General features: G+C 40.8%; 2 protein-coding genes across 2 annotated transcripts in view; one reads left to right on the top strand and one right to left on the bottom strand.

The window, feature by feature from the left end:
* The window catches only part of gtf2a1l (general transcription factor IIA, 1-like), a 4,407-nt gene extending 3,126 nt beyond the window's left edge, over nucleotides 1-1,281 (top strand). The window contains exons 8-10 of the mRNA XM_068568765.1: nucleotides 522-755; nucleotides 900-989; nucleotides 1,086-1,281. Coding sequence (XP_068424866.1) covers nucleotides 522-755; nucleotides 900-989; nucleotides 1,086-1,193 — 432 coding nt within the window. The 3' untranslated portion in view covers nucleotides 1,194-1,281. The remainder of the gene's footprint in view (nucleotides 1-521; nucleotides 756-899; nucleotides 990-1,085) is intronic.
* A 1,177-nt stretch (nucleotides 1,282-2,458) lies between these two features.
* On the bottom strand, nucleotides 2,459-12,557 carry LOC137779607 (lutropin-choriogonadotropic hormone receptor-like). The gene is made up of 11 exons (XM_068567647.1): nucleotides 12,182-12,557; nucleotides 12,033-12,104; nucleotides 9,719-9,793; nucleotides 9,382-9,456; nucleotides 8,134-8,208; nucleotides 7,781-7,858; nucleotides 7,529-7,597; nucleotides 7,102-7,176; nucleotides 4,969-5,157; nucleotides 4,772-4,825; nucleotides 2,459-4,207 (listed from the first exon to the last, which is right to left on the bottom strand). The coding sequence occupies exons 1-11, from the start codon at nucleotides 12,346-12,348 to the stop codon at nucleotides 3,058-3,060; spliced, it is 2,079 nt and encodes a 692-aa protein (XP_068423748.1). The 5' UTR covers nucleotides 12,349-12,557; the 3' UTR covers nucleotides 2,459-3,057.
* Nucleotides 12,558-14,657: the final 2,100 nt, after the last annotated feature.

Below are 14,657 nucleotides of genomic sequence, written 5' to 3'. Positions count from 1 at the left end.
TGCATAACCATCTGCTGTCTTTAGCTTCATAATTAGTTTGACATAAACAGGACTTAAATCTTTTCATCTCTTTTCTCGTTTTCATTTAAGAAAGCAAAAGTGTGTTTTCCAAAATGTTGTACTATTCCTTAAAGGGTCACTCGACCAGTGCTACAAAATGTGGAGTTTTAAAAGACGTAGATGTTTACAGAGTAGAGAGGGTCTAATGAAAAACACTGTTACATTGTGGAAAGTGTAGGATCCAGCATTTTTGGACCCACACGATACGTCAAGATAAAGAAGTTTGTCTGAAACAACCATTTTTATTTTTTATGGTCTGCATTTATGTTACCAAATTCTTTCAGGTTAAAGTTTTTGGAAGACTACGTCCTAAAGATCTCAGATGCCTACATTTTGGAAAACCTGCTACTGTGCTTTCAACTTAAACCAAGTTGTCAATTTTAAAGACATTTTACCTCAGCATACTCAAAAATTTCTGAACGGCACAACTGTTGCATTGTCTTCTCACAATTCCCACAAAGCTGGACCTGGACTTCAACTACAGCGAGCTGTCAGACATCGTTCAACTGGATGGTCCTGCTGGTGACTCTGACATGGAAGAGGCCATTTCCCTGGGGGACAATGACTTCCTGGGTATAATCAACGCAGAGGCCATAAAGGCGCTGCAGGACGGAGAGGGAAGCAGCGACGGCAACAGTGTCTCCTCCAGCAGTGACGGCGAGGGACCAGAAGAACTTCCTAACATAGAGGAAGAGGTTGGAAATGCATTTTGTCATAGCACTGAAACATCAGTTTATGGGAAACTCCGCCTGATCTGTGTGTAACGTACATTCATCAGTCATGTTTTGCAGCATGTCTTTGACCCTTACATGATTTAACAACCAAGTTCTATTGATCAGGATCCTTTGAACTCGGGTGATGACGTGATTGAGCAGGACATCCCAGATCTCTTTGACACTGACAATGTAATTGTTTGCCAGTATGACAAAGTAAGAACGTTTTGACTCTACGCTGGCCATCTGTTTGCCTCTCAACAAGAGCTGATCACTAGCTCTTAATATTGTATAATGTTCTTTCTGTTGCAGATTCACCGGAGTAAGAACCGCTGGAAGTTTCATTTGAAGGATGGAGTGATGTGTTATGGAGGCAGGGACTACGTTTTCTCTAAAGCTGTTGGGGAAGCAGAGTGGTGATGCTCTTAAGTTCCCTTGAACGCATAAGATAATCATATTGAAATGGGGGAAACTGATTTAAAATGGGGAGATAATGAGGGAATTAAGACCTGTGGGTGGTGTAATTTGGTTAAAAAAAACATGCCATTTGGTATAAAATGGCATTTTTACTTCCATACTTTTTAATTTAATTTTTCATTATATAATTATCAGAGCAATAATGCAAGTAGTTTACGATGTTGGAACCAATTATTAACAGCGTTGCTCGTGAATCCAGTCTACTGAGACAAACAGGAATTTATGTTGTATAATATTTTGCTGAAAATAGTTTTCTTAATTAGTGGAGTGAAACATAATTTGATCTGGAATGTTTTCTTCCGTCATGATCATGTTGCTTTGAGGGTACCTAATGTGCTGTTTGAGTTTCAAACGTTGTAATGTCTTGCCTTTAATCATGCTTCAAATACACTAAACTGCACTGTTGTGCTGCATTCAATAAACCCTTTTTTTCTGTGCAAGCCTGTAGCCTGTCGTTTTCATATTATTTTTCTAATGAGGGTTTTATCATTGCACTATTTAAACCAAACTACTACAAACAAATTCACTGAAACATGACCAAATGAATGAATGAATTATGAATGTCAGCATGGACACTAAAATCAATTTAATGTTTGACTGTTTTGGATAGACACTCTGGCAGCTACTCGCAGCGGGAAAGAAAACATGTGGGAGGTGAGACACTCCAGCGGCAACTCACAAATCTGTGAAAAAACCCTTGAATGTGTTTTGACAGTTTGACTTTGTAGGCATTGTCACATTTCTTGTGACTGTCTTTGTTGCATACCTTCTGGTGTTTCCTTCGTATTAAATTGTAAAGTTAATTTGATGTATAACTGCTTCAAATCCCAAATTGTATAGTGTGCCCATTCTCTCAGTCTACTGTGCTTCAGTGGTTCCCTATGTGGCAGAGGGGATCCCCTGAGGGTGTATGTTTTCAACCAGAGGGGATGGACAGTTAATGGGATATGAAATCAGAAGAAAATAATCTATAATGCAGTACAGATCTATTCAAAATGTTCTATAAACCAGATGCTTCAGTGATCAGTAACGTGAGCATGGCTACACTGAAACCAACCAAATATGTCTGTTCAGAGCATTTCTCAGATGTCAGAAAAAGATTATATAATAAGCTGAGCATTGTAGATGCAAACATTTCTCTAGGAGTCAGGGGAAAGAAATTGATAAAGATGGTTAGCATAAGTAAAACACAAATAACCCCTTTTTTCAAACATTTTATTAAAATATCTTATGGAAATCACATTTTGAACAGCAGTACTATTTAGCTTGAACTTCATTTGACATTTTCTCTGGCTGCCATGGCATGTCTTGAGTCTTTAACTCTCCTGAGGACAATGACCAAATAGATGGCACTCAAATTTGTGTCTGAGCTTGAATAAAACCTGCCGTTTGATCACATTAAAGTTATTGTATTCTTATTGATCCTTAATAACACTAAATGTCTCTTCCCGTAACATCTTACACAAGAGTATTGTTTTTGATCTTGATAACATAAGTGACCATCAGTGCTTCCAGATAGATTTTCAAATAAACTGGTCTGTTTTATTTGTTCCCCATTCCTGCTCCATCCATCTGCTTCTTTGTGCCACGTTATTGTGCAGAAATGCAGGGGGCAGCACCCGCTGTCTTCAATTTGAGATGTCTTGGTCCTGACTGAATTTCTCACTTTGTCGTCTAATCTAGATAAAATCTGATCTAATGCCTGCCATGTGCAAGACTGAGAATGTACCTACATTTTAAAGCAATACCACACTTTCAGCGTCAGATGCTTCCTTTAAATTCCTAATAATATCTCTAGTGATGAAGGTCATGTGTGTCCTTTATTTAGAAAGCAATCCTTTATCTTAATGTGATAGTTGTAGATGCTAAGCGAGTGGGGCGTTCTGCTGGAAATGTTCTGGGTCGAGTTAAGGTGTGAAGCCAGAGTCTGTGACCTGTAGAAGTCTGTGTTGGCATGGCAGCAGCCGCAGCGACTCAGCAGCTGGCATACGTCCTTCCGAAAAGCCCGCGTGAAGAGGGTGTACAAGAAAGGATTGCAAAGGGAGTTGATGGGATAAAACAGGATGAGCAGGATCTTTGAGTGAGACACGGTTATGAGGGGCACGCGCAAAGCTGCGGAGATGGCGAAGAAGGAGATCGGGGCCATGCACACAAAGTCTGTGAAAATGAGCACAGCCATGCGCTTGGCAATCTTGGTGTCGCCATGACGGGTAGAGTGATCTGGGTTGTGAACGCTCAGATAGATGCATATGTAACAGAAGCAGACCACCAGGAAAGCGGCAACATTGAGGATGAGCACGGCCACCACGTACACCTGAGAGCCCAGCGTGTCGATGTCCATGGGCAGACAGATGCTCACTTTGCTGTAGCTGCTGACCCCCACAAGAGGGAGCAGGGCGACCAGCAGAGAGAAGGCCCAGCCTGCCCCCATTATGGCTGCCACATGGTGCATCCGCAGCCTCTTGTTGACATGCATGGCATTGGTGATGGTGTGCCAGCGTTCAAGGCTAATTACAGTCAGTGTGTACACCGATAGCTCGCTGGCAAACACTGTCAAGAAGCCTGCTATTCCACATCCGGGCCCTGTCTGCCAGTCCGTGGCGTGGTTGTAGTACTCGTGGCGGGAGAGGTAGTCCATGAAGGCAATGAGCATCAGGTAGAATCCCATGCACAGGTCAGCGAAGGCTAGGTTACACATGAGGAACCTGGAGATGGTTAGCTTGTGGTGGCTAATTAGCAGCATAGCCAGAACAGCCATGTTACCGATCACAGCGAACATGGTGATTATCCAGGTGAGAAAGCGCAGGAAGGAAAAGCCCAGCAGGTCCTCACAGGGATTAAAGGCATCTGGCTTTGGCGTGCACTTGACCAAGGGGTTTTTAAGACAATCATATTCCAGGTCCAGGTACTGAAAGTTCATGTAATCGATAAGGTCCTCGTCATCTGCAGTGGGCTCTCTGAAGAATACACAGCGATTGATATTACTATTAAAATCACAAAGTAATTGCAATTGATCAAGGGAAATTATCCTTGCGAGGAACAGTATGCAAAAGATATGAAGGAGGAGAATAAGGAAGGTTGCATTTTATATATCTTTTGGAGGGGGGGTTTCTTCTTCTTTGGACCAATCCCAGGGGTTAGATTGTATTTAAAAGAATCAATAATTTTTGTAAAAAAGATTGATTTTTTTTAGAGCTATATTTTAGAAGTTAGAATATGTGTTGAAGTTCAGAGCCACAGCTCGTTTTCTTCGTCTGTGGTCCCTAATATGAATCCCTTTCGCCCCATCACCTCTCCCCTTTTGTACACTTTTCATCTGGAAGAGGTGGGTGTCATTTCTTTTAAAACATTTATCATACCATCCCTCAACCTGTCAATATAATATTTCACCAAAATGCCACACAAATAACAGTAGTTTTAAGAGTGAGTGCTGCTAGCTGTCCTAGTTCCTAGTATTGAAGCGTCTTCCATTTCTAACCAACACAAAATCATTTTTTACAGTGAGCAGTACAGTCACTTACAATTCAGACTCGCTGAGATCACAAAACCTTGTAAGGTTCTTGAAGACACTTTCCCTTTAAATAAAAAAGAAGGGAAAAGGTTAGAGGTCACAAAAGTTCATTAAACTCTTTGCTAATTACCAAACCACTCGTAAACTATATTCACCGGACACAGCTTTTGTTCTTTACGCAGATGTAAATGGATTTGTTTCAGTTACTTTTGTTTCCGGCGCCATGTGTCGAAGGCACAGCAGTGGCTCGGGTACTCGAGCTCGGCCTCCAGCAGCTCAGCCAGGCTCTCCAGTGGAGGGAGTGTCTTCAGAGCAAAGGCAAAGCTGGCATTCAGAAACTTCACCTGCCTCAATCCAGTAGAGGGGAGGGAGCTCAGAGCGGTGGAGGAAACATCCCTGATTCACACATGCAGAGAACACAGGCATGTGTCAGTTAAGGTTAGAGAAAAATCTACCAATAAAATGCAGTGTTTCAATAAGGCCTTGGACTACTACCAGCCTCTAGAGCAGCTTTGGTGTATCTTGTCTTCAAACTGTTGGAGGGATACAAAGTCAGTCTTTACTCACATTAGTTGTTTTGTTGATGGTGATTTCTGGAAAATCTGCTGAATCTCTCGTAGGAGCTCGTAAAGTTATCGTGATTGTGGCAGCCAAGCGCAAATTACACGTTTTCTTATTCATCAAAGTGTTTCTAAAGAGATGCTCATTCACAACAACAATACTTCATCACAGAATAAAGGTTATAATTAGTGACTTTTAAAGACGGAATATATTTTATCCAAAGCAAAATAACATTCAGGATCCCCTTCCTCCTGCTCATTTAATTGCATCACATGTAACCGAAAAGCACCGCTGTGGACCCTGCACATGCAAAAGGAAGATTGTTTCTTCCTGGGTGTCAGTGAATAATACCACACATACTTCTGTAATTCATAAGAGGAGATTGCATATCTACAATGCAGAGTTGCCTGCAATCTCAGACCTTGTGAGCTGCAGCTGCATCAGACTGGGCTTTTGGCTCACTCATCAGTATTCAGCAGTCCTGACTTCCTTGTTGCTTGTTTACACAGACAGGCTGTCACTGCCCTAATGTTTATACTATCAAATGATAAACATTGTGGTGAATATTAAGCATGCTTTACTGGCCCAGTTCAAATATGGCCGCCTTAATACTGTTGATTTAAACAACAAAAGATAGCAAATGTATGTTTGTCCTCTCGTGTTTAAACTTTGCCACGATCATAAATGACCTGTTCTTTTGATTTGAACCTCTTATCTTTAACTTTGGGACTGTTTCATTTTCAAGAGTTTAGTCTACTGAAGTGCAATCCTCATGGACAAGTACTTTACATGAGCATTTTGTTTTTATACTTCTCTACGTGTCACAGAACATTTTTCCTTTTTACTCCACTTAATTTGACAGATTTTAGTTACTCTTCAAGTAAAGGTTTTGTATTCAATCATATATTTAGTTTCTACAATATGATGTATTTTTACAGATTAAACTGCACAACAATACAATAAAATGTACTTCAAACTTGCTCTTCCATTATTATTATCCCAGCTGATGTTGGCTGAAGGCAGAGTTCACAGGTCTCCAGTCTACCAAAGGGCACATTTGGAGATAGACAACCATTCACACTCACATTCACACCTACGGGCAATGTAGAGCCTCCAATTACCCTAAGCTGCATGTCTTTGGACATGTTTCTTCGGAGGAAGCCAGAGAACCCAGAGGGAACCGCTGACACGGGGAGAACGTGCTAACTCCACACAAAAGGACCGGGATCAAACCGCGTCCCCTCTTGATGTGAGGCGACAGTGCTCACCACTTTTTCACTCCCATGCAGCCAAATGTCCCGTCATGTCTCAAAAACTGGCTTGAAAAAAGCTTTGAAAATGTTAAACTATAAATACTAATATTTTGAAAGTGGCTATTCTGCATAATAAGGGATTGATCTTGTGACACTTTCAACATGTTTTAACATTTTAAATGCAGAATGTTTAGACTTTAATTCAATCTAATTTTAAGCTTTAGTTACATCTTCTCTGTTTTCCCCCACACCAGCTCCTAAGACGAAATACCTGTCCCTTTAGTTACTAAATGCTTCACAATGTTGATTGTTGTCAGTCCAACAGAGGTTTTGTGGCTGGAAGCAGATCCGTTGGCTGATATCACAGAGAGTGAACCAAAAACGGCAAAATAGTGGGTCATAATAACCAAAACAATGAGCCGAATGTTGTTGTTTTAAATTTAAAGATATGGATACTTCTTCCATCATTGATTTTTACGACATTTTCGTTTTGTTGGATTTATCAACTCGCATTATTGCCACTTACAGATAACTCGGACCAGTGGCTCCTTCAAAAGCATCTTCTTCGATGTCACTGAGGTCCCAGTTGTCTCTCAAAATCCTACAAGACATACAAGACAACTACTGTAAAACAAGTGACCTCCAGTTCAAACAGCAGTTTGGTTGTTAACAAGCAATAAGAAAGACAATGCAAGATGACATAATTAATGGGCAACAATGCCCCTTAAACAATGTTTCATCTTGTTCAACTTGTTTTCTCAGCGTGACACTGAGGAAGATGAGTATTATTTTTAGACTGCGGGGTGTCTGCACATATCTCATCCCCGTCCCACATTGAGCAGTACGAGGCAGAGCAAGAAAACAACAGGGCATCCAGTCTTTGTTTGGTCTTACTTAACATTTGTTTACTGGTACACTCAGATTTTTTATGATTAGACAAAGAAAATTCTTACAGTGCTTCAAGTTTGGTTCCATTGAATGCATGAGATTTGATTTTCTTGAAGCCGTTTCTAAACAGGTTCCTGTCAAGGACACAATGTTACACATTTTCTGTAAAAACACATATCACCAAGGTCAGAGAACATTTAATTACATAACCATATCCAAACGCATAACACATTTTCATAAGATTGTAACAAGTGGGGGACAAAGTGTTGCCCTTAGCGCTGATAATGTGACACAAATAATGTGGCTCTTTTCCTCACATGACAACATACTCCTCTGTGATACCTCGGAAAGAATTGGCAGGAACGATGTCAATCCTCATGTTGTCTGACATTTCTCTGTACACACAGGAGATAATATTCACCCGGGCTGTTTGGCTTAAATATCAGTTAAACAGAATGATGCATGTTCACACAAACAGTAGCACTTTGATGAACGGTGACCCAGTCGGAGGGTTTGCCGCGGCATCGTGACATTGACAGATGAAAGTATACATAAACAACCTGAGCTCCACTTGCTGATACCAGGACATGAAGAAAATGTAGTTTTGCGACATGCAGGAGGACACTAATCCAATCTAGAAACACACTATTTACTAAATATGATTACTTACAGGATAACATTTGGCACCAGGGAGGAGATTGTTGTGAAGTCTGGGAAGTGAATCAGCCCTGTGTTCGTAATGCTCCTGTGAAGACGAGCAGCAGAGACAGACGATCATGAGCAGATAAGAACAAATCCTAAAATGTCACAGGGTTGCAGGTTATCAGAGTTGGTAAGAGATGTTTCCAGTTCAGGTTCCAGTTCTTGTTTATCGCGACATTTCAGTCTGCTCTTGACCTTAAACACGATTCTTCACGTTTCATTTGCAGCGATGAATGCTCCATGAATCCCCAAAAATCTTCAGGTTGAAAAGCTGGAGCTTTCATATCCCAGAATGCATTTTTCTCTAGACCCTCCATGCACTCGTGTTTCAAACTCCTTAACCCCAGTTTCTGTCGATGGTTTTTGTCAGATATTTGAAGTCTTGGGTATAAACTGAAAATAACCCTGATGACATCATTGGCTTGGGCGCCCCTTTAACCCTTCGATATCCACTTTTACCCATTTAATGATTCGGTTTGCACAATGCCTCATTCAACTCTGTCTGACAGCGTCATGTTTATTTATTTTCTTCATTACTACTTTTTGATGCTTAAATACAGAGCAGAGCATGCATAGCCAAAGCTAGAGTTTAACCTTCATTCTACCAATATAGAGTATAAAACATAAGAGGACTATAACTACCACTTATTTATACTCAAAACAGTGCAAATAAAGCCAATAATGTTCTTTGAAAAGAAAACAGATGAGTATTATTTGAGCAAAGTTAGTTCATTTGCATATTGTGTGAAATGAAATTAGTCAGAGGACACCATGAAATGTGTGCCCTTGATACTGATGGTGATACTTTGAATTAGCATCCACGGCAAACATGAACTCAATACGTTGTTCATCTATTAAAACTGCATTTCGTGCTCTTGACTGGAGTCTCCCAGGACACACATTGGTATTTTTAAAAAGCTTGAACGAAAACAGAAAGCAATAATATGAAGTCATTAGGAACAAGTTATTTGACATAGTCGTGAAAAAATGCAAAGATCAAAATAAAGCATCTGTGAGATATGACACAAAACATACCCAAGGGGAGAGTTGGTGAGTATGATGTCAAACAATCCACTATGTTTAAAGTAAAGTGGTGTGCCTTTGAACAATGCGGCCGCAGAAATGCAGATTATCAACAGTGGAATGATGATGACCCGCTCGTCAGTGGGGGTTCGATGTTAAGATGTAAAGATGAATGTAAAGCAGAATGACTTACAAATACTCCAGTTTGGGGAGGTCAGTGAAGGCACCTTTTTCAATAACCCTCAGACTGTTGATGTTCTGCAAAAAACTGTGGGTATCAAAATAAGGGAAAGGCATCAGTAATTACAATATTGCTGTTACTGGCTGTCAACAAATAAACGCAGAAAAGCCTATTTGTACGTCAGCCGCTCTGGAAGTCAAGGATTAAAAACGCTGCTTTGTGATTGAGGAACTAAATCCTGTGACATTTTAACGCTAACGCAAAACACCTACTGACTGTTCAAATGACTAACTGGTTTCGTCGTGAGAGCTTGAGTTTGACGTGTTGTGGAAGGTAAGGCGTCACTTACATTTGAGTCAGGCTGTGGAGGGAGAGGAAGGCATGTCTCTGTATCCGTGTGACGCAGTCGCTCTGGGAGATCCCACTGTGGCACAAAGACACGGCTCCGCGTCACTCAACAGATTATTAAGAGCCTGCAAACAAAATACCCCTGAAATGTCTCAGACCAAGCTCACAAACATGGAGCTTTAGCGAAGCAAGTTCTGGATTTTGCTCCTTGCCTACTTTAATGCACTTCAGAAATAGGACAGAGATGATTGATATCGGGGATACAAACCTTTAGGGGAATATTAAACAATTTCTAGGGCACGACACGCACATGCCTCACCTCATGTTTGGAGGAGCTCCAAACATACATCAGGGATGCATCTGGGCCAGGGAGACTAAGTGGAGATGTGTAAAAAGGAGGACTAAACAAAGACGTTCAGAGCTAAACAAAGTCAACGAGACTCCTCCATTTGTCCTTGAACACTTTTTCTGTTGTGAGGAATAGCGGACTCCCTCACCCAGCCGCTCTCCATCTTCTTTTTTGTAATCATAGTGTTCTCCCGCTCTATAATCAGTGCACACTTTTCTTAGGTTAACGTCACCCTGCTTCAATCTCGAACAACGAAAAAAACACAAAAACATTAAATGACTCCATCTGTGTACTGCTTAAATGCTGTTTATTTCATGGCCTCCTTTGATTGCATTATGTATAGTGTTATAATTACCACTTACAGCTCATTAAAAGCTGTTTTTACATCTAGATAAAGCTGTGCAGTGATTTCTAGTTTGCGTCACTAGTGACCAACCACACACACCGCAGGTCATTCCACCTTGACACTGCTGGAGTTATGGCTAACTCGCGAAAGGCTCAAAAGATGACAGCTTAATGTGTTTTATCGCTACAAAACTTTTTTGCGAGTAGAGGCAAAATTTGGGCCTAATGATCACACTGTGTTAGTGCTGAAAGTATCCGAGACTGATAAGACTTGTCCCTGAGGAGCGGAGCAAAGTCAAACACACTCAACACAAACCTCCTCCAAATGATTTCACCACGGGCGAGCACGCGCTATCAGCTCATCAAACTGAAAGTGATATGTTAATTAAAAAGTAAACCCATTCAGAATAATGTGCTGGCTTTAGGACTCAGTATTTAGTAGCTTTAAACATGATAAAGATGAGATCAGCTATGAAGATGAAAAGAGGTCGTGTTTTCAATTGACTGTTATATCCTTCAGCTGCGGGAAACGTTTTACAGTTTCCTTCTTTCAAAAAGATCATGTTTATCAATAATTTCCATCTGATTCCTGGATACGGGTTTTTCACTTTCACCTTCTGTCTCTCATTACTGAATTACTAAAGGAAGTAAACCCCAGAGCAAGGAAATACAATTATGTTCGGGAATAATAAATAGTCGTAAACAAATGTTCACCTCTTCTACTGTTGTTAATCCTGTACAGGCCTCCAGCAAATATTTGATGTGATAGTATATTATTCATGAGTCAAAGTTCCTTGTGTCATAACAGATACGTCTTTGAAAAACAAACTAAATATTAAATATTCTCTAAATATCGTTAAATGTTTTTATTAGTAATTATTTTTCAATATTACTGCTTGAGATCAAATTTCTAACAATCTAACATAGGACATTACAATATTTGAGTTGTTTTAAAGGACACAACATCCCCCAAACAATGGAATAGTGGAGAGAAAAAAAACACTGTTAGATATAGCTAGATATATACAAACATCCTGTAGAGTTTTACGACAATGTTTTATGAAATTGTACTTCAGTTTTGAATTTCCAGAGGCAGGTGGATGTGCAGATGTGTCTTGCAGAAAGACTTTTGGTGCTACAATATGCCCCTGCGCTGTTGGATAAGTTATGTGATTTACCACCTTAGTAGTTTGGTTTTGCTCTCTAATCCAAAACCAACACATCGTGAATGCTCTGCACATACAGACAAATAGGGGGCGCTAGAGGAAAAGCATGTTTTTGGTGGTACATTTTTCCAAGGTCTCGTGAAAGGCCTATTAATTGTAGTCTTTTGTCCAGTTCTTTCCAGGTCTTCACAGTGGAAAGCACTTGATATTACTAATAACCTATCTGTCAATGTTTATCAAAGGGCAGTCAAAGGTTTTTTAGGTTGAATCTAACGTCCAAATTATGTCAAACTTCATCTCTGGCAACATTAACTGAGTCAATTAGACAAAATGCACAATTTATCTGATCATTTGAAGTGTCTCTTAGCGAAAGTGTCTCCTTTCCATTAAACATGTATTTACCTATATTTCTTCACCCAACAAAAGCATATAAAAAAAGAAATAAAGAGACTTACATTATTGTAATGTCCACGAGCTCCTTGAAGGCGTGAGTGGGGACTTCTTTCAAGGACAGATGATTGAGCATTCTGTGAGATTCATAAGTAAAGTTACAAAGGTTTTAAGCCGGACAACCAGCAATGAATCTACGGGTTGGGTTACTTACAGTGGCTCACTTGTGGCTCCTGCCCGAGAGGCCAGCTGAGTGTCTCTGCTGCACTGGAAAGTGTCGGCTCTGCAGCGGCAGATGGCCGGACAGGTATACGCGCAGCAGGAGCGCGCATTCAGGGAAGCGCACAGAGCCACCAGGAGCCAGGCCGCCTGGGGAGCCATGCGGGACACCGAGCTGCTCACTACGGGATCTACACAATTAAAGAAAGGGGGGGGGGGGAAAACTATGCTCTAAATCGAAGTTTAAAAAAAATAAATAAAAAAAAACCACTGAGGAAAGTCTGACATGCCAGACCAAAGGCAAAGGGCTAAATAATGTTACGCTCTTTCTCCACATGAGCTCTCAACACGATCTACTGCTGCCTTCAGGTGCTGTCGTAATTGTGAGGATATTTCCAGGTCTGGGCGATTCAATAAACTGAAACTCAAGCGGAATTTCCTTTGACAGCTGAGCAAGTGACGTTTGGTGGGCGGAGACCATAACAGCTCTGTCAAATACCGGCGTCAAAGTCGAGCTGTCAATAGGTTTGGTTTGATCTTCAAGGGAGCAGAATTGCTATTACAGTCGACGTTAAAGGCTATTTGTTTACAAATAACAGTCTTTGGTCTATTTCTTCTGTATCTTGATCGTTTTAAGGGGGAATTGTGCTGTTCTCCAAACGTATTTAACAGCTGGCTTTGCATCTTCAGTTGTATTAAGATGCAAAGTCTTAAATGAGTCCCTTTGTGATTCAAGGTATCGATATGCTTGGAAATCCATCTTGTTTCAATGCCGGTTGATCAAGGTTGACAAAAATGTATGGAAACTTGATTTTCACTGCATAGATTACACAATTCAAGGAAGTTACTATGGTCTGCAACTACGTTTTTATGAAAATGAATGGAAACCAGTGGATGCCTGCCTGGTAGAGAAAGTGTATATGCATTTCAATTAGTTAAACAGAGCAAATTTTGTGATGTGAAATGTAAAGTATGCACTATGATTTTGAGAACAAAGTCATACAAAACTGCTGTTACGGTCATTTCAATATCCTCTATGTTTACTTCGGATTCCATAAAATTTTGAATGCATGACTTGTTTTGTAATAGGACACTTTCTATTGTCAACTATACATAATCTCATTTTCATTCTGTTAGTGCTCTGCTGGAAGAGAAATACAAAAAATATACATTCATTTTGTTCTCTTTGTCATCAAGCCCAATAAATGAACTCAGATGCACCAACAATTCAAAGGAAGGAAACAGACACATACTGTAGGCTCATGTGCACTTGAAGGCAGCATATTTGACTACACAGAGGCTGTAAATAGCCCAAAAAGAAATCATCATTTTCTTTCTCCAATGCATGTTAAAGATCAACAACAACAAAAAAACTCAAAACCTCAATGGTGTATCCTTTAAAATACAATAAATCTAACCTGAAGTTAAAGAAAAGACAAAGACATTTGTTCTTATAAAAGTCTATAAAGCAAAAGCTGCAGCTGCATTTTGTATGGCCTGGCCCCTTCTGCAGCAAAATATGTTTTCATGTTGACTCATTAAAATCTAAATATTAATACACAATGGGAGACACAGAAAACTGGGACTTTCATGAATAACGTTTCTTTCTTTGCTGGTTTTACTCATTTGCCCAGTGTGGCTCGTGTCTGTGGACAGAGAGACTAATACGACACAGAATCAGACAGATGGACCAACTGAAAGCTGGATGACACACGTTAATCTAACCCAGTTAGTTTCTAACAACGGGCGCACTCTATTGAAACAAAACTAATGGTGCAACCGAGCCTGTCCGTATGCAGCGAGTAACAGCGCCTCCATGGATGAAGACGGAGCTCGGGCAGGATGCTTCTGTTTGTTGTTCCAATCCGAAACGCTTTGCTGACGTGTCGACCTGGGAAAAGGGGGGTGAGAAAAAAACACTTTTATACAGCAACAACACAAAGCCACTTTGCTGTAAAACTACATTTGCTTTTACGACACTTTACATCACAGGAGGCAACAGGACAACGAGCCGAGGTCCCGTTTACACCAGTTAAAGCTTCGTGTCACCACCGTCTGGAGCTACATCTTCTGTCAGGGACCCTGACCCCATTTAAAGCTCTGTCATCCTGCTCCTCCACACGGCCGATGTGACCCAGGACTACAGAGCAGCAACACCTTCTCACTGCTGCTGTGTAACACACACACACACACGCACACACACACACACACACACACACACACACACACACGCTTAGTCCCCTGGAGAGGTCACCTCCCGGTGCTGTCGCATTTCCTGCCAGTCTCTCAGCTGAGCACCGAGCTGAGTCCCTTTATGTTTAACTCTGTAGAAGAATATAAAATAAACACTGACAGGGAGCGAGTGGGACAAATTTATGCAAGTGGACTTGTATGAGTCCGCCCACGTCCTCATGCTAAACACCACGCTGTGCATCACATCACACCTCGAAGGTCACGCACAGCAGGAAAGC

The sequence above is a fragment of the Clinocottus analis genome, unplaced genomic scaffold (assembly GCF_023055335.1).
Source record: "Clinocottus analis isolate CAN_PGR_092001 unplaced genomic scaffold, fCliAna1.0.p SCAF_8, whole genome shotgun sequence".
Classification (NCBI taxonomy): domain Eukaryota; kingdom Metazoa; phylum Chordata; class Actinopteri; order Perciformes; family Cottidae; genus Clinocottus; species Clinocottus analis.
The sequence above is the reverse complement of the archived record's forward strand: the minus strand, read 5'-3'. Positions and strand labels throughout refer to the sequence as shown.